The sequence below is a fragment of the Ambystoma mexicanum genome, chromosome 4p (genome assembly GCF_040938575.1).
Source record: "Ambystoma mexicanum isolate Mex_15411 chromosome 4p, UKY_AmexF1_1, whole genome shotgun sequence".
Taxonomy (NCBI): domain Eukaryota; kingdom Metazoa; phylum Chordata; class Amphibia; order Caudata; family Ambystomatidae; genus Ambystoma; species Ambystoma mexicanum.
In genome coordinates this window covers 53,137,010-53,162,850 of record NC_090927.1, presented here as the reverse complement: position 1 = coordinate 53,162,850, position 25,841 = coordinate 53,137,010, and the positions used below count along the sequence as shown (strand labels likewise).

At 45.2% G+C, this 25,841-nt stretch overlaps 1 protein-coding gene across 4 annotated transcripts in view; it reads right to left on the bottom strand.

The window, feature by feature from the left end:
• The window catches only part of LOC138452983 (zinc finger protein 436-like), a 284,744-nt gene that overhangs the window by 207,787 nt on the left and 51,116 nt on the right, over positions 1 to 25,841 (bottom strand). For all 4 annotated transcript variants that reach the window (XM_069605355.1, XM_069605356.1, XM_069605357.1 and 1 more), the window contains exon 3: positions 17,007 to 17,108. In XM_069605355.1, coding sequence (XP_069461456.1) covers positions 17,007 to 17,108 — 102 coding nt within the window. The remainder of the gene's footprint in view (positions 1 to 17,006; positions 17,109 to 25,841) is intronic.

Below are 25,841 nucleotides of genomic sequence, written 5' to 3'. Positions count from 1 at the left end.
GAGACCTAGTCTTGACCGCCGCCATCGCTACCCTGATTGGTCTGGCTTGTCCAGAGTTTACCCTGTTACAAGAAACTAGGCTGGCCTAACCTCTGCCCCTCCAGATCAGAGTTCAGAAATCCTTCTTAACAGACATACTGCCCCCATCCAATGACAGTCCTCTCCCTAAGCCCCTTCTCTGGCAGCCCTATTCAGATTTGATAAGCTCGTAAAGTGGCAGTATGACCAAGAGCCTCTGCAGAGGGGTCGGAGGGAGAGTTTGCATGTGAATCCGTGCCAGACACGCTGTAGAACAATAGTTACAAGTAAGTAACTTGTTCCTTTTCTGGCATGGATTCGCATGCTCATGAATAACGAATAGATAGCAGTACCACATTACACAACCACGGGAGGTGCTAACGCTCAACAGAAGCAATTAACTCAGAGTCGAGCAGGTTGTGCAGCACTGCTTGGCCGACTGAATTCCTCCCTGGAATCCCTGTCGACGCAGTATAACTTCGTGAAGGTGTGCATGGACCTCAACATAGCAGCCCCGCAGATGTCCAGCAGGGGCACAGCAGACAGGAACGCCATTGTCGCAGCGATCAATCTTGTGGAGTGGGCTCTCAGATGGCCAGGCAGTGGTCGGTTCGCCACCCGAGGATAATGCATGATGCAGCCGCAGAGCCACCTTGAGATGGAAGCCCTTGGACAAGGCCTTCCCATGATTCACAGGACCAAAGTTCACAAACAGTTGTGAAGTCTTCGGAAACTTTTTTGTGCACGTCACGTAGAACTTCAGGGCACGAGCAACGTCCAGCGAGCTCAAAGCCCTTTCAGCCACTAACTACAGCTTTGGGAAAAAAACAGGTAATGCCAAAAGCTTGTTGAAGTGGAATCCAAAGTCACTGCTCGATTGCATGCTAGCAATGGAGGCGGAGGGTGTTGTTGAACGCGCCCTATCCACTTTGGGACCCGTTTCCACGGTGACCCCGGTGGACTCGGACTTGCGGTTCTCGGCCATATCTTGGGCCCCCACGGATGAGGCGCCTTGAAAGGACTTAGAAGACCGTTCCTCGGACCAGCGAGTCCTGGGTGAGGCACGCACCTGCTGGGGGCACAGGGCAGAGGCCTTGGTGTTAAGCCACGCCGAGGAGAACCCGAGGCATATCTCACACTCTGTTTCCTTATGGTCTGGGTTCAGGCAGTAAAGGCATTGCAGGTGGTCGTCTTCCACAAACACGTCCCATAGCTCGCGCTTGGTGCAAGGTTTGAAGAGGGACCTTCCCTCCTTCTCCATCATGGTTTGGTCTTCTGGAATCTTCGACGATCTTCACCCTTGAGAGGCGCTGAAATTCACAGACAATGGATGTCTGCTGTCAGCAGATGGAGAAAAAGCACACAGGCTCTTTCGGAATGAATATAGAACCTTTGAAAACACGATGGAGAAGTAGCTTGCAGAGCAAACTGGAGGACTCCCAACAATGAAGCGTGCAGTAAACATCTGAAGATGGCAGCCAGAAGAGGGGCTTAAGCAGAGGACTGTCATTGGATGGGGCAGTATGACCGCAAGGACAGCGGTTGGTTTAAGGCAGAAATACAGTTTGTAAGTGAAAGTGAAACAGTTTTTCTTTTACTGGGGATTCCCAGCCGGACAACTGGGAATATTCATGAGCATGTGAATCCATGCCAGACCCCATGCTGGAGAACAGGAAAAATTATGAGCTGCATAAAGATTGGCGAGATCGGATAGAGGAGTTTGGTCGATATCTCATAGCCCCTATCTCATAGCCCATACCAATAAGGAAGTTCATTATACCTTGACTAAGGGTAAACAGAGTAGCTGTCTTTTTTTATTTTCATGAATAGTCCGGTATTAAAACACTCACCTTTGCTGAAAATCTCCCCAGTCCCTATGATCGACCATGCAATACTAGAACTAAATTTGCAGGTCAGACATAATAAAATTGTGGATAAATTGGTGTATAATCTGACTGTTAACGTGAAGGGAAACATTTTGTGCTGGACTAAGGGCAACATTTCTGTCCTAAATGAGAAGTTGTTGCGGGTGGGAGTAACAGGGGCTCCGTGATGAAGCCATGTAATTGGAATCTTAGCACCTTGTCAGCGAGTAATGGCCCCCATAATGGCAGACACACCCTTAGCAATAAACATACGGGTAGGCCCGGGACACGATTTGATATGGCGATTGCAAATAAGAAAAGAGAACTACAGGCGACCATTCGTAAGCTTAGGAGGAACCACTCGCTGTGTGACTTGGGTGGGTTGGATGGGGACAATGTACTGGAAAAGCAAGGCCCCTATACAAACAATGGCTCTTACAGCATAGTTCTAACGAAGTTAGTGCTGGGTGGAAGTTTCTGAATCCGCTAATGAAGACTGGCGACTACAGAAGTTGGTGGCACTTTATACGCCCTCACGTAGCCGGCATTGGAGCAGCTGAGGTTTGCTTTCTTGCCGAAGTGGATTGGGAAGTACATTTTAGAGCAAATAACTGGCTCGAACATGCACATACTATGCCCATGCAATGTAAGTCTATGGTTGACACTGATTAATGGTGGCAGGTTCAAGGCATGGACTTGGTTGCGATTATAATTGGGCTGAAGGGGTCATGATCCGCTAGAACTGATGGACTGCCTTATATTATTTTAAGAGTAACCCTGAATATTGGGCTGGAGTACTGCGGTCCTTGTTCCGGCATGTTTGCGTGACCGGCCTGGTCCCCAGGACCTGGCAACAGTCGATACTCATTCCAGTCCATAAGAAGGGCTCAAGGCAGTCTCAGTACTATAGACTGCTGGCAATGCTGAACAGCAGTTCCAAGATATTTGAGAGGGTCTCTTGGAGCTGCTGTTCACATGGGCTGAAAGTACGGTCCTCTTGAACCTATCCCAGACCGGCTTCCGAAAGAACCACTGTACGATGCACCCAATGTGGGTCTTACTCACTCATATCTCAGACACACTCTTAGCTCCAGAAACTGCATTGTATATACATTACATCGATGACAGCTCCGCTTTCGATAGTGTCCATCGGGATATATTGTGGGACAAATTGAAGAGCTGCGGGCTGGACGAGTTCGTTTTGTATTTTATTAAACAATTGCATAACGACTCCTAGGTCAAGGTACGTCTCACGCAAGAAGGCAATTTAAGCACATTTTTCCGCAAAATAGCGGCATATGGCTGCATCCTTGCCCCACTTTTATATAATTTATACATGTCGGATTTCGCACAATACCTGAAGACCGTGAACAATCACCAACTGCGCTATGTGAGAAACTCACAGTGACACAAGCGACACAAATGATCACAGTTCAAGGGTGTTTATTGAACCATGAACAATGATGTGCGGGTTGGAAAAACGCCTAATCTAAACCTATATCTACGATGTGGACAGGTGTCGACCATCAAATTAAAAATAAAGCAGTCCTAGTGGTGTTGTGTAAAAATAAAAGTGCCTATGCTAAGAAACCGATTGCCAAACCTTACAACTAATGCAGAAAAGGATGTGGGATAGTTCTCACGAAAAGATAGGAGTATTCTCAAATAACAAGTCAGGATGCAGTGGTTTGGGTCTTCCTTCCCCACCTTTTAGCACGGGGTAGGGTGGGAGCTGGTGGAGCACAGTACTCTTGCCCTGCTTTGCAATATGCTGTCACTTGATAATAGCACCGGCACCACGGTCACCTAGAGACCACTGTGATACTGTGTAGTGCCTTATGGTCGCCCAGTGACCACTGTGATACTGTGTAGTGCCTTATGGTCGCCCAGTGACCACTGTGATACTGTGTAGTGCCTTATGGTCGCCCAGTGACCACTGTGATATTGTGTAGTGCCTTATGGTCACCCAGAGACCACTGTGATATTGTGTAGTGCCTTATGGTCACCCAGAGACCACTGTGATATTGTGTAGTGCCTTATGGTCACCCAGAGACCACTGTGATATTGTGTAGTGCCTTATGGTCGCCCAGTGACCACTGTGATATTGTGTAGTGCCTTATGGTCACCCAGAGACCACTGTGATATTGTGTAGTGCCTTATGGTCGCCCAGTGACCACTGTGATATTGTGTAGTGCCTTATGGTCGCCCAGAGACCACTGTGATATTGTGTCGTGCCTTATGGTCACCCAGAGACCACTGTGATATTGTGTAGTGCCTTATGGTCACCCAGAGACCATTGTATTGTAAACCACTCACCCACCAAACTAAGTACCAGTCACGCACAATGTCCAGCCTACTTAGCTTCTACTGCATCATGGCTATTGCTACATTTCCTGCTACTAGCAAGCTAAGCAGCTACACAGAAACCCCACTTTACTCACATGCACCTCTATCACATATATCACCAGATATTATTACTAACACTCATGCCTACACTGACTCTAAACACCAAACTCTGTTAGAACCACTAGTTTACACTTCCAAGCCTAGCTCCACCCACGATAGAAATAGCAAACTACGCGCTAGACTTAACAAACTCCATGAGACACCTAGACGACTCCTCCTTCCTACAAAATCTGAAATGAAACATCAAATTGGCATTACAGGCCACGCTTCTAACCACACCCGAGCTTCAACGCTTACCCAAATATCTGTGCCCAAGACAAAATCCAGCGCGAAAAACACTCCTAATCCTACACATACCAAAGAGGAAACTAAGGAACATTCCTATAAAGGAGCACTTCTCAATGCCAGGTCACTAGTTGCACATGCCCTTGAGATAGCTGATCTAATCACTGAGAATAACCTGGACTTCATTGCTATAACTGAAACTTGGCTACACCAGGCAGCAGGCCCTTCACTCATGCTAGCCATACCTGACGGCTACACTATATGTAGACAAGACCGAGAGGGCACCCGTGGAGGCGGAATTGCCATTATCTCTAAATCAAGCCTCTCACTAAGACTAGCCCCTGCACTAACGCTACAATCCTGTGAAGCCCTCACTGCTAAACTCCTTATAAATAATAATCAATCCCTAACTATTCACCTAATCTATAGACCTCCAGGCCCACTTGGGACCTTCGAAGAGGATCTACACAAGTTACTAACCCTCAATGCTAAAACCACCTCTCAATTGTTGTTATTAGGGGATTTTAACTTAGGATTCAATGACAAAACAGATGTGCATGCCGCGACTATTACCCAAGCTATTAACTCTCTAGGGTTCTCCCAAAAAGTCAACAACCCTACCCATACGAAAGGTAGAATATTAGATTGGGTCGCTGACTCTAACTGTACTACAGTCATCTCCTCTATCTCAGCTTTATCATGGTCTGACCACTCATTAGTGTCCTTTGACCTCCTAACCTCCCAACCATCCTCTACAGTCGTCCCCATGGCACCCTCATGCCCCACAAGAAACAAAAAGAATATGACAATAGATAATGTCATACCCGCTATTCTTCCAACCTTAAACGCCTTGCCTGACAATTTAGACCCCGGCACTTTAGTTCACGAGTATAACAAAATTATGACTGATACTCTAGACAAAATTGCCCCACTTAAAATGCGTACAAGTAAACCCAAAGCCCATCTAAATAAATGGTTCACGCCCGAACTCAAGGCTTTACGTCTCACCAAGAGAAAATATGAATCCAACTGGAAAATATGTGCAACTGCTGAGAACAAGGCTAACCTAATATCTATCTCCCGTCAATACAAAAACGCAGTCTGTCTGGCTAAGAAAAACTCATACAACGATCGTATCGCCAACTCCAAATCAAGCATGAAGGAACTCTTCTCCATCCTAAAGGAACTTGAGTCACCTATTGCCATACCAGACACCTGCACTAAAGATCAGACCTGGTGTTCTGACATCCAATATGCTCTAACTAATAAAATTACTACCCTCCAAAACAAAATTCAACTTAAAAAAGACTCGCTTAAACTCCCTACACTGTCACCACCTAAGGCGATCCACATGCCTCAACATACCAAATTCTCCTTCACCAAAACCTCCACACTCGAGATTGAAAAAATCATCCTCACCCTCAAACCATCCAACTGCAAAGGTGACATCTGCCCAGCACAGCTTATAAAAGACTCTGCCAGAGACCTATCACCATTTATCTCCAAACTTGTCAATGCATCTTTCTCCACAGGTATCATCCCAGCTAACCTAAAACAATCCTGGGTGCTCCCGCTGCTTAAAAAGCAAACTTTAGATCCTCTCATCCCCACCAATTACCGTCCAATCACCACAGTTCCGTTTCTGCTAAAGATCCTGGACAAAGTGGCCTATATACAGATTCAAAACTACCTTGAACTGCACAAACTACTAGGATCTAGACAATCTGGCTTCCGCCCACTACACGGAACGGAAACAGCCCTGATTGACTTAAAGGCCCAAATAGACGAACTGAGAGATCAGGGTAAGACAGCCCTCCTCCTCCTACTAGATCTCTCAGCTGCGTTTGATCTTGTGGACCACAAAGTCCTCTGCAAACACCTGGACGTTGCCGCTCACTTCTCCACCCAAGCCATCAGTTGGATAGAATCCTTTCTGAGTGAGAGAACTATGAGAGTCTTTTCCCCTTCGGCAGCAGCTGACCCTATACCCATTACTTGTGGTGTCCCTCAGGGATCCTGCGTCTCTCCGACCCTTTACAATATATTCACCAAACCTCTGTTCGATGATTTGGACAATCTCGGTATCACCTACACTAACTATGCAGATGATACACAGATTCTCTTCCCACTTTCTGGGGATCACAGTGAGGATGGGGAGTTGGTGAATAGAGTGTATCTCATCATTCAGGCATGGATGGCCACTCACGGTCTTTGCCTGAATGATGATAAGACAGAGTTGATCATTCTGGGCACACAAGCCAATATTAACAAATTGGGCCCAGATTACTCAGCCTTCAGCATAGACGGAAATGTCATTAAAGTCTCGAGGGAAGTAAAAACACTTGGTTTTTATCTCGACTCTACCCTGTCCTTCACTAAACAGGTAAACTCCTTAGCCTCCACCACTGCTTACACCTGTAAATTGATCAGAGCAGGCAAGCCCTTCCTGTCCAATACCAGCTGCCTAATTCTGGCTAGAGCCTTAATTCTTTCCCGACTTGATTACTGTAATGCCCTATACAGTAGCGCCAATAAAGCCACTACCCTAAGACTTCAAACTCTACAAAATAATGCTCTCAGAGCTGCATTAGGAATAAGAAAGAGGGAGCATATCTCCTCGACTAGGCGGCAACATAAATGGCTCTCTACTGAGAATAAAATCCAGCTAAAAATGATCTCATTAACCCATAAGGCCTTAAATAATGCTGCTCCTAGCTACTTGATGGACAAAATAAAAAGAAAAACTTCCAATAGACCCATGAGACTCGCCAACTCCAACTGTTTGGCAGTACCTAGATTCAGACTTGCCAAAATTGGTGGCGTTTGCTTCCCTGTGAAAGCTGCTAACCTGTGGAACGCCCTGCCACCTAACCTTAGAGCTGACCAACCCTTCCCCCATTTCAGAAGGAACCTTATCAAACACATTATCGCCAACAATGACTTAACACCCGAACACTCACAAGCGTAGTCCTACCTAATGCACCCCGACGCGACATCAACCTTTATGTTTATTACTGCTAATCATGTATATTGTTAACTGTACATTCATGTAAATACGGCAACTCTTTATCTGTACATTCTAGTAATTTGTGTAATATGGCGTAATATTGTAAATTCATTTATATAACATTGTAACATTGTAAGCTTCGCATATACTTGTTGCTGCGCCCGGTAACCTAAGGGTCTGGTGCGCAATATAAATAAATAAACAAACAAACAAACAAAACAATGTAGGGCTTCTCTAGCACAAGACGACAGTTCCAATGACAGTTCTCAGGACCATCGATGGCCAAGTCCCGTTTCCTCTGAAAGTCTCTTGCGTTCGGGCCGGATGGGTTTAAAACAACAAAACAAAGGTTCCTTTAACAAATGAAAGTTTGTTTCCAAAGTTCAGTGTGGGTGATGGTTTCACCCCTGGGTCCCCCTCTTCTGCGCTGAACCTTCACATATTGTTTTCCATAAAAGTTTCTGAGGAAAGCTTCGCCCTCGGATCTCTCTTGACTGCTAGTACTTGAGTGATAGCTTCATCTCTGGCATCCCTCCTTCGGGTTCACTCTTGCCATCTCTTTTAACTTCTAGTTTGGGTGGCAACTTTTCACCCTGGAATCCCCCTCCACCGGGCTCCGACCACTCTCGATTCTTCCTTCACCAGATTTAGTATGGCTCTCGAGCAGGGTGATAGTGGATCACCCCTGGGTCCTCCCTCTTCCTTCATTTAATGTTCACTTGTATACAGTTCACAGGATTCGGGATTCACTTTCCTTGCTTTCTTGCCAATTTACGAATCAAAGCCTTTCGAATGTATGGGGCTTTTGCTCGACCCTCACGTATGACCATTTTGCATTCCTTTGGTAGCCTTCTTGTTTCTGTAGTTTCTCAATATGGGAGTCTCGAATTAGCACCCACGTGGTGCCGCTTTCCCTATGCAGCTGGACTCCCCCTCACACTTTCAAAAGTTTCTTTAAAGTTAATTAGCTTTGTTCAAAACTTGTCACTTTGCGATTCTCACTCAACACAGCCCGGCGCTTATCGATTCTCCCCTCGACTCACTGGCTGTGATGAACCGCTTGGCTTTTGTTTTCTCTGTAGTCAAGGATGGTGCCACAGGCAGGAGTCTCCTCTGTTCCGCCTTATCAGCATAAGAGTGCCCTGTGTACCGTTGACATCTGCAGCAGGACACTTGCTCTATTGTACGCGGTCTCAGATTCCTCTCCACGAAGGTTCTGGGGGCCTGGGGTGAAAGGGCAAGGTTGCCTCTCTTCTTGCCACACACCCGCCTTCCGCCGCCTTTTTCCTTCTCTTTAACTGCTGCCTTCTATTACCCGTTTCCTCGTGCTGCCTGTCATATTTGTCTTGCTCGTACTGTGCTCTCTGGCTCCACCTTTTATCCATGTGGGGAAGGGAAAGGGCTGTCGGATGTGTGTGATTCTGATCAATTGCCTGACCCTGGTATTGGGACATATCAGGTAAACGGCTCTAGTGTTAGTCTGTGGTGTTGCGCGAAAGAGTTCACGGTGGGAAAAGGGGCGGCAGTGGTTTGGAATGTCCTACGTGAGAGGATGGGGAAAAGGTGCTAAAGGAAGGGGGATATCGCGTCTCACCAGTCGGTGTCCCACTCCCATCTAGGTGATCCTCCCACACTGGTCCACCCCCCAGGAACTGGATCCAATAGCGATGGATGTGTCCTGGCCACCTGGATGACAGATCCCGGAACCAGCTAGGGAGACACCTTCAGGTTACTCACAGCTATAGTAACGAGGATATAAATTGCCTTACTTACACCGATGATACGGTGATCCTCGACAACCCCGGCCGTTGGTTTACAATGGTCTCTTGATCTTTTACATCTATATGCGATAGAAAACAGTCTTCCGGTTAACGGTGACTATTGGGGAGACGAGCCTACGAGGCACTGTCTTATTTGGAAAATGGGAGGTACCCAGTTGGAAAGTACAAGTACCTGGGAATGAGTGCCAGTGCACACATGAGAATGTGTGAGAATATCACACATGTGGGTGAGGTGGTTGGCCCCAAGGCATGGACTAATGGCTCATACTCAGGAGGATCATTGAGAACTAGGGGGCCGATCTATTGAGGCTAAGATCAGGGTGTACAAGTACTCCATTATCCCGAGCTTACTGTATGCCCTGGAAGTACTGCCAGAAAATGCTGCAACCTGGCTTCCTCGTTTGGAGGCCAGAATCCTGCGTTCTTTACTAGGTTTGCCCAGCAGGGTTCCCGTCAAGGCCTTTAGGTTGAAACTGGGCCTTGTCATTGAGCTCTCTTTGGAGAGTAGCTTTCTGTAGATTGTGGGCTAGGATCAACTACGGGGATCCTAACAAATCTAGTCTCTTGAACCTCACATTAGAACATTCTCATAGGTGCACGAGGAGTGTATGGTTTAGAGACTTGGAACAAATGGTCCTGGGACACTTCCTTGACATTGGCCTGACCGATGTGCCCCAGACCAATATTGATTTTCAACTGGCCCAGATCGAGATAAAAACTAGGAACCTCAACTATATAACATCTTTGGCTTATTTCATCACAGCTATCTAACTAAGCTGCGTGTACCTGGCCTGTTAAACCTCCCCTTCATTTAAGATTTGACATTTTGCCGGTCTTTGGGTACACAGGAGCATGGAAAGGTACTCCTAGGGAGAAGAGATTCTATAGGATATGTAGAGAAAATGTGGAAACAGCATGACATGTTGGAACAAAATGCCCGAATTTACAATCCTAGTATGCAAAAGGTTATGCCCAGTTCAGGGATGTGAATGTTGATCAATTCTGGAGTATGCTCTACGGAGGGGAATCTCTAGTTGTGCTATCAGACGCCTATCATATTTGGCAAATTGTTAAAGTTTGATTGATGGTCCCGATTGGCTTATAATCTGTATTCTTTTTAAATGTTCTTTTAATGACACAATGTAAATTGATGAATTTGCATTATCAGTATTTCTTTTCATTGTGTGTGTAATTTTATATAAGTGTTATTGCACAAATTTTCTTTTTTTCTCCTTTTTGTATACATTTTAGTGTGAAAGGTTGATTAACAATATGCACTCAAAAATAAAAAAATGATGAGGTTATCCTCTTAGTTTGATGATCTGTTCTTCCTAACTGCAGTGTTGAGTCCCTGGGTCTGTGTCCGTGGTTCTCTCCCTTCACTTTTTCTGCTACATGAATGAGATGCAGAATGTTTCTGCTACCACCATTTGAATGCCACCCTTGAGTTCAGTCATTTATAACCAGTCTCCTTGAGGGAAACATTCCATGGGGTTATGATTAAAGTAGATTGGGCCCGCTGAAATGCTTCATCAAAGCATCAAAGAGCAACCCTCTAAGTGTGGTCCATTTCTTTTAGATGTATACTTAAGCTGTTGATAACTTGATTGGCAAGTCATAGGACTTGACCTTTATTGGTGTAATGTGCAGTAATCAATTCTATTGCATGTGAAATAAATAGAAGCTTTTCCTCAGAAGTCTGCATTGCCCTGCCTTCTTGTGAGTTGTCCAACACGGAAAAACATATTTTTCACTCAGTAAATGGGAGTTACTTTTGTACTGCCTAAAAAGAATGTTCTCCCTACTTTAAAAAATAAGGAGTAAAATACTTCCACTTCAAATTCTTATCTGCAGCACAGGGTCTATCAACACCATCACATAGTTTCTCCTACCCTTCTCCCCTCTCCCCTCCCTGGGCCCCTAACACATCCAATGCTACAAACCTCCATGGAAGATTTGGCAATTAAAACGGCCAAAGTAGTTGTGTGCGATTCCTGAGCATTTCGTCTGCCTTCCAACACAGTTCACACCCCTTCGCCATCTCCTCCACCTTCGGTATGAATCGCTTGCCGCCACAATTCACTACTAAGCCTCCCTTTTGTCTTGGTCACTTCATGAGCTGCAGCCAATAGTTTCCTGCGTTCCCCTCTTGGGGATCCAACCTGCCAGACATGCACAGGAATTCCACTTCCAAATTCAATTCCTCCCGCACCCTGTGGAAAGGACACAATCAGCATTCTCATCTCCAACACAACCAGGAAAACTTCTCGTGAGCATCCTCTTCTTCCAATTCCACCACCTCCGTTACTTTCTCTTAACCCTGAACAAGTAATCAACCACCACATTCCCCTTGCCAGGTAAATGGTCAACCGTGAGATACCGTTGTCTTGAAAACATCCCACTCGTTTAAACCCTTTGAATAGCTCATGCATCTCCCACTGAAAGAAAGCAGCAGCCAACACTAACCCAAATGGCATATAAATGTCCACTCATGTGCGATCGATAAACGTGGTAGATTCCCTAGAGCCAAGATGTAGTCTCACCTGGTGGTATGCGGAGACCAGATATGGTGTACAAAACACCTTTGTCGTGCCATTAAACTTAACATCTATTCTATATTTGGCAGGGGAAATTATCCACCACAACAAATCTAAGGAGCCCTCCAAGATGGACGCAATCCGATTTCCGTATCACCACTTTGGACGATACCCACTCGGACATCTCTACAGCTTCAATAACACCCTGCTGTTCGAGCCTTCTAAGCTCCGACATGACTTCTTCTCTCAGTGCTATCGTCACACTCCTTAAATTAGCAACCGCTGGTGGGGCCACCACACTCAATCTAATCAAATTAAGAAATTCTTTAAGACACCCTAGCTCTTGCGGTTTACCATGATTTTACCGCCAACTTTTTATTCAAGGTATTTTTTTTTTACCAAAACCTTTTTTATTGGAAAGAAATACTGATGGCGAACAGAAACTCATCCCATCCACTTCTTCACCAGCATTATTCTCATCCAATGCAGCACTATCCCCACTACGCATTCCGTGAACCCGCACCCCTTGCGGATGTTTTCGCAACACCTGGCAAAATGTCCTTACTTGCCACCTCTCCGACAATCTGCTCAAAGCCCTGGGCAGCACTGTGAACTTGCAAAGTGGAAAGTCCTCCCGCACCTAAAGCACCTTTAGATTCCCCATCCCTTTTCCGCATACTTTTGTTCCATGGCTCCTCCCCCTTTTTTCCCGTTCCTTGCCCCTTAAAACAAACTTGCTCCCTTCCTGTACTTCAGACCTCGTTTGGCCAAGTCAAGTATCTCAGCTAAGCTGGGGCCACCCTTGCTCCATATTTCCTCCCTTATCTTGTGTTCTCGGATGTGGAGCATAAATTGTTCCCTCACCTGCTCATCATATGATTTCCCAAAGTGGCACTTGTTAGCCAATTTCCACAGCCCGCTCACGTCTTCCACTGCTGCTCCGCCATCCTGTTCTCTCATTCCAAAGTAGTATCTTTGCAGAATCAGGCTTTTTTTTTTCAAAGTACAAATGCATCTTTGTGAAGATCGCTTTATATGCATTTAGTACCTCAGATCCTCCTTAATCCTGCTCTTCAATGCCCAATGTCCCCGTTAATTCGAGTAAAGTCTTCAAAACTCTCCTCTCTCAAAGCCCAAACAGTGCATGAGGAGAGCCCACTTCCCCTCGAGACCTCGTGCTGAAGTCCTCCTTCATATTTCCCATTTTATGGTGGTTCCCAAGGGTTGGGCAAAATTGAGGGGGGAAGACTGGTCATCTTCCCTTTCATTGTCCTTTTGTGGGGATTCCATGTTCATTCAAGAACGGTTCCTGCAGATGTCTGCTTGTGGGTGGTGCGGTGATCGTTTTACTACTTGCATCAGTGCCAGTTTCAAATCAAAAATTTCATTTCCAATATCGGACTGCCCCAAGTCCTCCTACCTTTGGGTAGTACACTTTCCCCTCTTATCCTACTCCCCTCGGGACGTGTCGTAAGCCTGTAAAATCGGTGGGGCTGACTGCCCCAACTGCCAGCCCCGCTCCAGTTCCCCCAATGGGGTCGGCACCCTAACTCTTTCGTCACTTGACAGCAGCTTCACCACTCTGTCCGAGTGCAGTACTTGCCCCACTCCACAAGGGACTTGGCCAGCACCTGACCCCCACTGCAGCAACTTCACCGCTCCCCCTGAGTGTGGTTACTGCTCCACTCAACGACGAGGGGCTACCACTCACCGAGCCATCAGTGCAGTACAGCAGCTGACTCTGTCCTCAGCAGCAAGACTCTGCACTTGTTTGGCGCAGTCAGTACTCTCTCCCCCAGCAACACCACACACCGAGGAGGAGGGTTTACAGCAATCACGCTGAAGCGGTTTCCTCACTAACCAGTGTCTGTGCACCTCATCTGCCACTCCGGGGGTCTCGTTAGCTCATTGCCACTGACATAACGATAGTCCACACTGCAGGTAAGTGTGTGATTCTTCTTTATTGCATAACTACTGTAACATCAAGTCGTGGGTAAAGAGACCCAAAGTTGCAGTCCTCTCACTGCTGACATCAACTGCTCTCTGGAATCAACACCCACGACACACAAACCCAAAAAGCCCATTCCAGGTTCCACACAAGAGGCTCTTCCTTGGAACCTGGAATGTGAGCAATACAGCAATGAATGTATTAGAGTGTCCCAAACAGGCAGGTACAATGTCCTGAAGCCCCAAGATCATCAGAGTTGCAGGCAAAGGTAAAAGGAGATGCTGCCGGGAGAGGGACGCATTGGAAAAGCCAGCAATCCCCTTAGAGCATCTACGGCCCAAACAGATGTCCCCTCTGTTCTGGAGAGAGGATCTCACAACATAAGATATTCCTTCGTCATTCGTAGACATGGCAGGTTGCCCAAGGACAGCAAGTCCCTCCAAGGATGATCTGAAAGACTGACCCTGGAGCCTATTCTCAATTGTGCATCAAATCAGTCTGCAATGTTGCAGTCTTTATAGCAATGGAAGGGGCTGTCCCACTTGAGCAATGTTACAGACCCCCACCTACCCAAAGACGTCATACGTTACCTTGTAAACCTTTGTCTCAAATTATTTGCCGATTTGACAGTTCAAACAAAATTTAATTAGACAGAGCGCAGAGGCAGTCCCAGGGTTACTTAAGAGCATTCTGAACAGCATATACCAGATGACGAGTAAGAGAAGGACCAGGGTTCCTTAAGAGCATTCTGAACAGCATATACCAGATGACGAGTAAGAGAAGGACCAGGGTTACTTAAGAGCATTCTGAACAGCATATACCAGATGACGAGTAAGAGAAGGACCAGGGTTACTTAAGAGCATTCTGAACAGCATATACCAGATGACGAGTAAGAGAAGGACCAGGGTTCCTTAAGAGCATTCTGAACAGCATATACCAGATGACGAGTAAGAGAAGGACATCATATTTTTAACACAAGAGCCTGAGGTCGCTCTTTGCATATTACCAGGAGTAGTCTGGAGGGCAGAATGCAGAAGAGGCGGCTCGGGTAGTTCCTTTGGATAGGAAGGTAGACGATTGCTGAGGGCTCCTTCATTGCTAGCAGGTGACGTTCCACTGAAATGACGGCTTTGATGTTCAGGGGAGAGCATTCCAGTGGAGTGGGACAAGTAGGGGAAATTAACGAAAGCCGGAAAAGACATTGGTCCAGGGTACTGAACGGTTGTGGAGAATTCAAGGTAGCGTACAGTGAGATGCATTACATGAGGTAGTGGGGGAGGTGAGGGGGCAATAACTTGGACGAGTATATGTACTAGTAGCAGAAGTTTAAAGGCAGCAATTTTGCACGTGGAACAATCCAGTGTGGCAACGGTAGGCAGAGGAGGGCAGAGGACCTGGATTGGATTGAAAGAATGTGTTAAAACGTTTAGGGCTTTGTGGGTGGGGGGGGAGATCAACTGTGGGAGCAGTGAATACCACAGTGGAAGCTAGGAATTGAGAGTTGCACTGGGTGCGGGTTAAGTTATGAAGGTTGAATAGTGAACGGTCGGATAGAGTGGAGTCACATTGAGAGAGGTGAAGGTTAGTCATATAGGAGAGGCTGAGATTAACAGTTATGACGTCAGCTAGGAGTGTTTCAAGTGGAGGAACAGGTGAAGATCAGAGAAAAATCCTTTGAATGTGCCGTATGTAGATGACAGTAAAAAAAGCGGAACCACGAATGACTGGAAACGTTAAAAGGAGAGGGGAGTGAAATCAGAGAGATGGAGGAGTGGTAATGAGTGTCCTTGCTGATCACAAGAACAACAGCACTGCCTTTTTTTGGAGAGGGGAGGGATAGAAAGAGGCAACGTAGGTGTGCAGTGCTGCCGAGCTGGTGGCTCATGGGTGGGAATACAGGTTTAGGTGACAGGCATCAGAGAGAGTTTGGGATGACAAGAATCAAAATGATTTGTCAGAAGTGCGATTTTTGCCGAAGTATTATGCAATGGAGGGCGGATTGCAAGAAGCAGATGAGGGGAAATGTGGATGCGTCTCCTCTCCTCTCTCTCCACACCTCACATCCCTTGGGCCACACTTCGCCCGTCGTGTCACGGGGCTGTGCCTCGCCTCCCCTAATGCGCCATGCCTCAGGTGCCATGACTCCCACGCCTCCCCTCCCCTGCTGCACCTCCCCTCACCTGCTGCACCGCCCCCTCACACTTTCCCCTCACGTGCCACACACTTCCCTCCACCTCACGCGCCACTCACTCCTCCCTGCAACACTCACCCACCTCAAGCGCATCACTCCCCCCCACCTGCCACACCTTCCCCCGCCCCCTTCACGCGCCACATCTTTTCCCCACCCATCCCTTTACGCGCCACATCTTTTCCCCGCCACCCCTTCACGCACCTTTTCTCCCTTTCACGTGCCACACCTTCCCCCCTCTTCATGCGTCATGCCTTCCCCCTCACTTGCCACACCTCCCCCCTTGACGCGCCGCACCATCCCATCTTGGCGCACCACCCCCCCTTCGCCTGCCGAGCCACCCCACACCCCCTTTGCGCACCGAGCCCCCCTCCGCACACTGAGTCAAACCCCCCCCCCCCCTTCGCGCACCACGCCTACCCCCCCCTTCACACACCCTTCCTCCCCCCGGTTCACGCTCCACACCTCCCTGCCTCCCCCTGCATGCACCTCGCCTCCCTCCATGGATCGAAATTAAGGTTGGCTAAGCAGGAGCTAAAAGCACCTCCTGCTTATCCAACATTAGCAAGTGACCATAAACACCTCTGAGGAACGAGGCTCTAGTAAATAGTGTTCTGTAAATCTAACTTCTGCAGAAGATGCAAACATCCATTTGTCCATTATTTAGGATTCCTTATGCATTAAATATCGTATGGCTCTGTCCTAATGTTTATTTATAGATTGTCCCAAACGCACAGAGTTAAATTCACATTGGTGCGTATGTTCAGCATCAGTTGACCTGGGGAGTCTAATGTACCTCCTGGTAGCTGTTTTTATCAAGCTAGCCAGGCTCTACTAGGCTACAACCAGGAGCAAAAAGGCTCTCAGCTCATCTCAATTTTTTTCCCCCCGCTCTCTCTCGATTTAATGCAGGGTCTCCAAATGCCACTTAGGTCTATATGCATAAACAACTCTGCAATGTTAGTACTTACCAGATCTTCTTTGTCGCCCCTTTGGCACGCGCCGATCGCATAGATCTGGCCCCTTTCCAGCCTTAATTCTGATCAGAACATCTGGATTGATGATGGAATAGCCTGTCATTAAAAAAACAGCTCATCTCAGGATCAGACACACATTCGGCAGTCTTTACAAGCATAGATGACATTCAATCATGCCGACCCAAACCATGTTTCCACCTAAATTTGTGTGAGGCACACTCTCTTGTCATTGGAGGACCATTTCCACCATGCTTGGGACCCCTATAAAAAAATAATACAGCTTCTAGAAGCATGCGGTTACAACCCCAGTTGCAGCAGTTGATAAACAATGTCTGCATTGAAAAGGAGGGGTAACAAAGCTGTCAATGGCATAAAAGAATGTCCATAGTGATGCAGTAGGGGAGACCGGAAGCACTAGGGTTCCTAACAGAGGATAGGTCTAGAGCGCACGCCCAGGCAGCACTTTCTGAAATTGTGAGGTAGAAGAAACATTCACCTAGTCCTCGGTTTCTCCCAATTCTTTTCAGATCTCCAAAGCATTACTTAAAAGATTTGTTTTTTACATGGTCATGGTTTAATGCAAAACCTTACACAAATCAGAATACAAAATAGATACCAAATAAATGCATTCATAATTTCCAATTTTTCTACAAATTATAAAAATACATTAGTAAAATTCATACCATTACAAGAGTATATATAAATGAATCACATGGATTACCATCACACCTACTTCTGCATCAAGCAAGGCATACGTTAATGCTCTGGAAGACCCACTACACATTATTCCCCAGAATAATTCAGATTTTAAAAAAAGCAGGATCAATTCAAACCGGGCAACCAACTGCCAGGTGCTTCCCATTTTCTAGCTTTCAAAATCTTCATTCAGCCAGAGAGAGTTCGAATTTCTCACGGATGCAAATAACTTCTTTTGCTAAAATTAGATTAAACCTGAAATTCATCAATATATTCCTATGTTCTGTACTTGTGTCAAATACAGGGCTCGCATTCCCAGTTTTTTAATGATCAAACTTAAGGTGGTAAAGTGAGACGTACTTTTTAATTTTGTGACAGGTTTCACACCAATTCCACAACCACAATCATGTCTTGCAATGAGCTGGATTCTCCAATAGAGTTTCTATTGTGTACTCCATGGTCTCCAATTTGACTGCACATTTTCTCAAATAATGATTTATTCCATCACATATATTCAATTTCAAATCTTCATATAGTCTTTCCTATGTGAGTAGTAAAAGGTTGCTGCATAAACTAAGCCTATGCCATGTTAATCTAATGTTCAATGACCCCAGCCCTAACTCGAAAACGAATCGGAGATGGGGCTTCCATTTGGCAGTGCCGCAGTTTTCTTCTAGATTAGATCCTCTGCTATATTTAAATCCATTTCATCTGAGAAATGTGTTTCAAGTCCGAAGATGAGAGCGAGAAACTTTTTCCTCCTTCTATACGGGGGACGAGGGAGAGGTTTGCCCATTTATCATTGATGCATCTCGTCTGGGCACTTAATTGGATAGCTTTCTTGTAAATATGTTCATGTAGGGAACTTTTCTTTGGTCTAGCTGAAACCAAAATTCGTAAATATTTCAGCTTGTTTACTACTTCCAACTTACCTTTGTTACTCTGCGGGTCTCAAAATGTTTTGAATTTTACCACAGACTATGCTGGCTAGGGATGACAGTAGTTGTAGTTCAAAAACCTGGAGATCCAAAGGTTGCAGACCCCTGCCCTAACAGGTCCTATGCCACGCATGCAAAGCTAATGGAAAAGGACTAAAATTCTTATCCGTGTGATAGGGACAATGTTAGGCGAATTTGTATTAGCTATATTTTTTGAAAGATAGTCCTGAAGCAAGGATTCCACGTGAGGAGAGAGTTTATAGACTTTGCCAGGCTGAGGTTGAGTCTTTGAAACATTTAATTTCACTTGATTTTATTAAGAAGACAATTATTCCTGAAATCTGTGAAGTGGGGAGTTTGTCATTCGACAGATTATTTCTGGCATTACATTTTAAACTCCCAAAGTACTGTATTCTTTTAGAGATAAATGTAATTTGATAATGTTAGTTTTATATTGCAAAAGGTTTAACATTTTAAACTGTACTATCATAAATAATAAACAGCCCTGTGATTTCAATCCTACATTTAGTGGTTACATAATGTATTATTACAGTTTTGCTTCTGTAAAACACTGCTTTGTCTCAGTTTTTCAGCAGAAATTAGTTTACTGTGTTAGGGAGAATTCTCAGAAATGTGCCAATTCCCTACACCTTAGAGACCGCCAGCAACTTTGCTGGATTTTGAGGACCTGATTTTTTAAAAAAAAAATTTTTTAACATGGAGCGAGTGAGACCGTTTTTTCCCACTCTCTCATGTATTTAAATGTGATTTTGTACACTGTTTCTTTTGGTTATGGAGTCTGACAAACTCCATAGGCATCATCTTTTACATTGTGTCACATAGCACCTTCTAGCACCTTCAATGCAGTGGCACAGGGAAGTATTTCAGATTTTCCAGAGGTTTAAATACCTTCTCCAAGAACAATAAAGTGAAATTGACTTTACTTACATTTGTAACTTTCTAGACCCAACACACACTATCTTACAATAGGGTGCTGGAGAGGTTACCTAGCATCCCCTTTGTCTAGCTTCTCATGTAAAACATTTTTATGTTACCCTTTCCCCACAGAATGGCTGGTGGCAGTGGTTTCGTTGTAACTACCATGGTGTGCATTTACCGCGTGCTGCTTTCGCCGCTGCAGTAAAGCACCCAAGGGTGCCATTTCTTTATGGAAAGGTCCTTCTTGAGATTTACTCTGCGCGCAAAACCCCGTTTGGTCCATTGTTTGTTTTGCCTTTGGCGGGATTCACAAGAGAAACCCGCCTCTGGCTCTAGGGTGTCTGGGGTAGGCAGGAAGTGAGGGAGGGGCCCAAAACAAAGGAGCAAGAACACCTTGAAAAGGATGCCTGCTGCAACTCCTGGACCGTTGGTTTGTCCGGTGAAGCCCTGTTGCAATGCCGAAAAGCCAAGTTTGCATCGACAGAGAAGCCCCTGCAAGGACGACTTCTCCCCTTGAGTTGGTGGGACCAATCAACTCCAAAGTAAGCCGCCTGGACATCCATCTCTGAGCTGGTTGAATTTCCACAGAGTTGCTGCTGGAAACCATATAGCCAGGGAGAGGAACACCAGATTTTGTGTGTTGCTTTTAAGCTGGCCTCAACAGAGTGCGGGACCCCACAAGCAAGAAAAGTCCATCTCAACAGCCAGGAACTGCGGTGTTGCTATTTGTGGCAGACACGAAGAGCTGAAACACTAACAGCCACTGAAAGTGAAGTTTGCCGGTTGCGAGTTTTGACCGTCCCAGTGCAACTTACCTATTACTGTAGAGTTGCGTGCATCTTCTACTACTCACAAGTCTAATCAGCATGTGGCCCAACATTTAATTCTTCCTTTCTTCACAAAGACTTCTAAAAACATGTGCAAAGACTTTCTACTTACCCACAAAGAAGTGCTTCAGTTTACATAGACTTTTGCCCATTGACTTTGGCTTAGCCTCTTCCACTGAAAGACTTTTATTGGGGGGGGATCTGAAAGTATTTGCCCGATTAAGAATATTTGTGGTCTCTTGTTTGTTCTAAATAATCTTTCCCTTTGACTTATTACCATATGATCCTAAATGCAACAGTGATATATTAATGTCCCCAGAACCCTAGCAATTGAAGTCACCTGAGGGTGTAAGGTAGTGTCTGTGGGCTATTCTATTGCTCTGTTCTGAAGAAGGCTTATTCTAACTGACTGATAAATAAATTAATAATTGTTTATGCAAGAAACCTTGAGTGTAAGAGTTTATTTGAATACGTGTAACTGTGAATCTCTGCGTAACTCCACTACAGCTCACATGGACCCCTCTTGAGATAAGACTGGCTGCTCAACACGCTACCAAAACGGTGTGGTACAAGCTTATACCAAAGGTTGGGTTTCCTATACCTGTAGTCAGAGTTGTTTGTAGTGTTCCCAGAGGGTACTGCATGCAAACATTGCCTAACATACTGTATCTACATCTCATACTGGCAACTATATTTCATTTTATTGAAGAAGGTGCGACATTGATGAGTGAACATGTTTAAAGATGTACATGATCACACGGCCAAATGCTTTGATGGCAAACTTAGTTCTGTGACCTGCTGGTTGCATTCATCTGTGCAATAGGTGCTCAATCCAAGAGCTGATCCCAAATGCCTCGACATTGTGTCACCCTGCTGCCTTATACCAGCTACCCTGACAGTGAGATGGATGCAAACTACAATATTCCACCTAGTCTCCCAGTTCTCTGCCTGCCATGCAATCCACTTGGCTTAGTCTTACTTTCGTTCCTCCTAAATAATAAACATACAAACCTAACTAGATATTTAAGCAAGTGATCAATAGTTCCAGCCAGCCTGTACATGAACTGCAATACCATGCACTGTAGTTATCCTCCAGAGCTCGCGTTGCTCTACGAAGATGATAGCAATGATATTTTACTAACTATGGGAGAGGTTGGGAACGCAAGCGGAAGCTGCAAGTATCCACCTGCATTTCATGCCGGGCTTCTGTCCAGCCTTCACCCTGTCCTTGGTGGTGGTGTACCAAGACCAGTCTCCACTGGAGAGCCGCATTTCAACCCATACCACTGCCCACCCCCTAACTCACACATCCACCCACTCGCCTCCTGGCTCACATCTAGGTATTGGAAATAGTATTTCCAAACGCAAACATATGTGTCATTTCTTCTTAAAGGTAAGCATGAATTGCGCAAAACCTGGTTCCCAAAAACAAAAAAAAACAACAACAACAAAAAAGCATCAGCACCCCAGGTGGGGCTCAGAGTGATAACAGTGAGCAATACCACTTTCAGTGGTGTACAGGGCTGTAATGCTGTGCTTGGGGCTACCTAACAGGCCCAAGGACCTCTGGACTCCATACCTGGCAGGAGAGTATACCACGGGATCTATGAAACCCAGAAGGGGATACATGGCAGGAGAGTATACCGGAGAATCCACCCAAAGTGTATAAGGAAAATAGACAATGTCCAAGGATACTGGCAGGAGAGTATACCAGGGGATCTAAGGAAACCTCTGAGGGCTTCCTCGAAAGGAAACATACCTGGAAGTCATCTTTAAAACACTAGTATAAAAGAGAATCTTTGCCATCCGTCAGGATGGTGTATGAAATAGACCACTTTTAATGCAATTGTATAAAGGACTCTTTGCCCTTTGTGAAGCAGTTGTATGGAAGAGACACTTGGGCCCTCTTTGAAACAACAGTTATGTGAAAGAGACCCTTTTAACTAACTTTGAGAAACTGTTACTTGGAAGAGACATTCTAACCCTTTTTAAGGAAACATTAATTGGGTCATCCTTCCTGAAGTAATCCAGGGGAAGCAAACCACCCTCTGGATCGAAGGACTTCTCTTTTGGAGAAATCCTTGCTGTTAGGTTTACTTATGCGTTTTCACCTTCGAACACGGAGTAAACACAAGTCAGGGACACTTTTCCTTACACCTTTTAGTTGTGCATTTTACTGTGAGGTTCAGCTATGTTTTGGACACAAGGACAGCTGGTATAATTTTGATGACAAAACAGACTGATCTTTAGTTTTAGTTTAGCTTTGGTTTTCTAGTGTAGGGAAGGCATGGTATCACAAGTAGAACACTGACAATGGGTACAATTTGTAAAACCTTTATTGAAAGTGTTGCGGCTGGAGAAACTTCCACTTTGCCCTATAACTAGGATGGGGGTAGTCTCGACCATCAAATAATAAATAACGCAGTCCTAGTGGAGTCTGACAAATCAAAATGGCCTTTGCTAACAAAACATAATGCCTGCCCTATCTCTTGTACAAAAAAAAGTAAAAAAGAAATGTATGCAAAAGGAAAAATAGGGTTGATGAACATAAAAGGGGAAAAAACACCATGTCTCGCCATCAGCTGTTTCACCCCATTCCCCGAAGACCCCTCGCCCAGGTGATCTTCCCGCACTGGTCCACCACCAGGGTCTGGATCCAAAGGTGATTGCTGTGCCCTGGCCACCTGAGAGAGAGATCCTCGGGGACTAGCGGGTCAGACACCCTCTGGGTTCTCACACTAGGCAGGGAAACTCTTGTTAGGATAGGGACTGAGAGGCCATTATCCAACCCCTTTTCTTCAATAAAGATCTCTGATGTTGAAAATATCACCACTATGGGTCTGCCTCATTTCTGACCTCTCACAAGGGGCAATGACTCCCTTCCCCTGTCCTCTTTAGAGGTTTCTCCTTTCCCGTTTCATTAACCAGGAAAATGTAGCGAAGCAGATGACGTCATCTCTAGTGCCCGCCCCTCACTTCCATCTTACTGGAAGAAGAACAGGAAGACTCCGTGCATGACACCAGGTATTATCCCTATACTGATTTGACGATATGAGAGACTTTATTCGCTCAGACATCCGCACTGAATGTACCCTTGCACTGATGTAGAAGGATGTCAGCATACACCATTGGACATTGAGGAGCTGGAACTGAAAACTGATAAGTAAAGTGACGATATGATGATTCACAAAAATGATATGCAGATACTTAGAGTACAGATGTAATCGATGAAGTAAAGGTAATCGAATGAAGATAGATGGAAAAATCATCTATGCTGGGAAGACGAGCAAGATTAAACATAGCAAATGTATATACGCAGAAACGCCAGGTAGAAAATATATATATAGAAGCTTGCTGCAGTAGAAACTATAACGTTAGGGAAGCGGCCACGATGAAGATGGACGTCGGATTGTGTTAAAAATACCTCTGAGACAAACCAAGGCTGCAAGGCTGAGAGACACCGAAGAAACAGTTGGAACAAAGGATATCTGTTTGGCTGAGACTGAGGACAACACATCAAGAAATGACTGGAAGGTACAGAGGGAGTCAACATGGATGAGCTTTGAACAAAACACATATTTCTCTTAGATTAAGCAAAAGCGAAAACATTTACAAGTCCCAAGTATTGAACAATCATGGATGCAGAAAGAATATGTCAGATGGAGGGACTAGGTCTCCACAGGCCAAAAGTAGTGATAACACCCAGCAATATTGAATCGAATAGCAGTAAATAAAAGGGTGAAATGGACAAATGTGTGGTCTACTGACACATGGTGCAAGACTCGAAAACAAGGCCCATTCATTAAGCTCAGCTCCTACTGAAGATAGCAATGTACGTACACTCCCTTAAAAGTCCCATAGAAAAGAATAGCCACCAAGGTCAGCTACAGGTTCTATGTTCTTAGACGGCTTTTTTTTTTTTTTTTTGAAAGAATGGTTTACGCAGCTACAAAGGAGAAGCCTTGGCTCATGCTCTAACTGATGAGATGGTAGGCTAATTGACCAATTTGGGCAGTGGTATGACTTTGCATAATGGAAAAGTAACTGAGAACGAGTAAGCTGCAACTTGTTATGCTTACCAGATTTCCCTACTTTATTTGAGCGGACAATAAAGTAGTGATTTGTTATATTCTTTGAGTCTGTCCAGTTATTTGGGACAGAGATCACTTATTATGGTAATTCCATTCTGTGCATAAGATCCGCCCAAAAGTGCTTGTGCACAAGAATTACTTCCTTCTCCTGGTATTCACAAGTCCACACAAAACCAGGGGGAATGACTCCCTTCCCCTGGCCTCTTTACCGTAGGATTGCTTAGCAACACATTTCACCCAACCATAGGGTCTTTGACGGGTACAACGTCCTTTCGTCGCAGGTTTTTTTTCTCTGGGTTTTTTACCGCAAATTTTCCAAAAAAAAACATCGAATTTTTTTAGGAAGTGGGGGGGTTAAGGGGGAGAACCTCCCCAAAAATAATGTAAAAAAATTTGATGGGTTTTTTCAAAAAAATATCGCAGTAAAACACCCTGCAAAAAAACATCCCGCGATGAAATGACATGGAACCCTTTGACGCAGGCTTCCGCTTTCATGGTCCACTAGCCTGCCAAGTACTGCCACAAGTAAGAGGTTTCAACTTTCTCTTCTCTGCTTCTTATGGGGTCCAGGCGTTTTCCAGGGCTGATGCATCGGCAGACTTGGTTTACTCACCTGCCAAGTACTGCCACAAGGAAGAGAAGTGCCTCTTGTCTTGTCTTGCCCCAGTTACTTGAATATGGTATTAGGCTACTGCCTCTTGAGTTGCAAGACCCTCCTGCATTCCCACCAGCCGGCCTGTACATCCCTGTACCTTTGGGGATCTTATCGGCAGGTTTCTGGACTGCTGTTCACCTTGTTCACTTCTGCATCTGACTTTGTCTCTTCATGTAGATTTATTCAGGATCTCTGCCCTCTTACTAATATTGTTGAAGCAAAGTTTCCTTTAGTTCCAAATCCAGCTACAATATTATGCAGTATTCCAGCCACACCTCAATATTTTACAGTAATAGATATAAAAAAACACATTCTTCACAATTCCCCTTCACGAGGACTTGCAGGATTTAACCTCATTTTCATATAGAAACCAGAGCCTAATACATAAATCGACTTTGTCGGGGGTACTGAGAGTCCCCATCAATTTTTGATAGGGCCCTTCAGATGGACCTAAGTAATGTACAGCTTGAGAGTGCAATAATTCAGTATGTAGATATATTAGTGTGCAGCAAGACAGAAGAAAAATGGAGAAAAGACTCAGCTCAACTCAGGACCATACCAGCAGAGAAAGGTTATAAAAAGGTAGACAAAGAGAAGCTACAATATTGTCAGGAAGAGGTATTTTATATAGGACAGCGTATCTCTCAAGACGGGAGAAAAGTAACACCGGAGAGAGCAAAGGC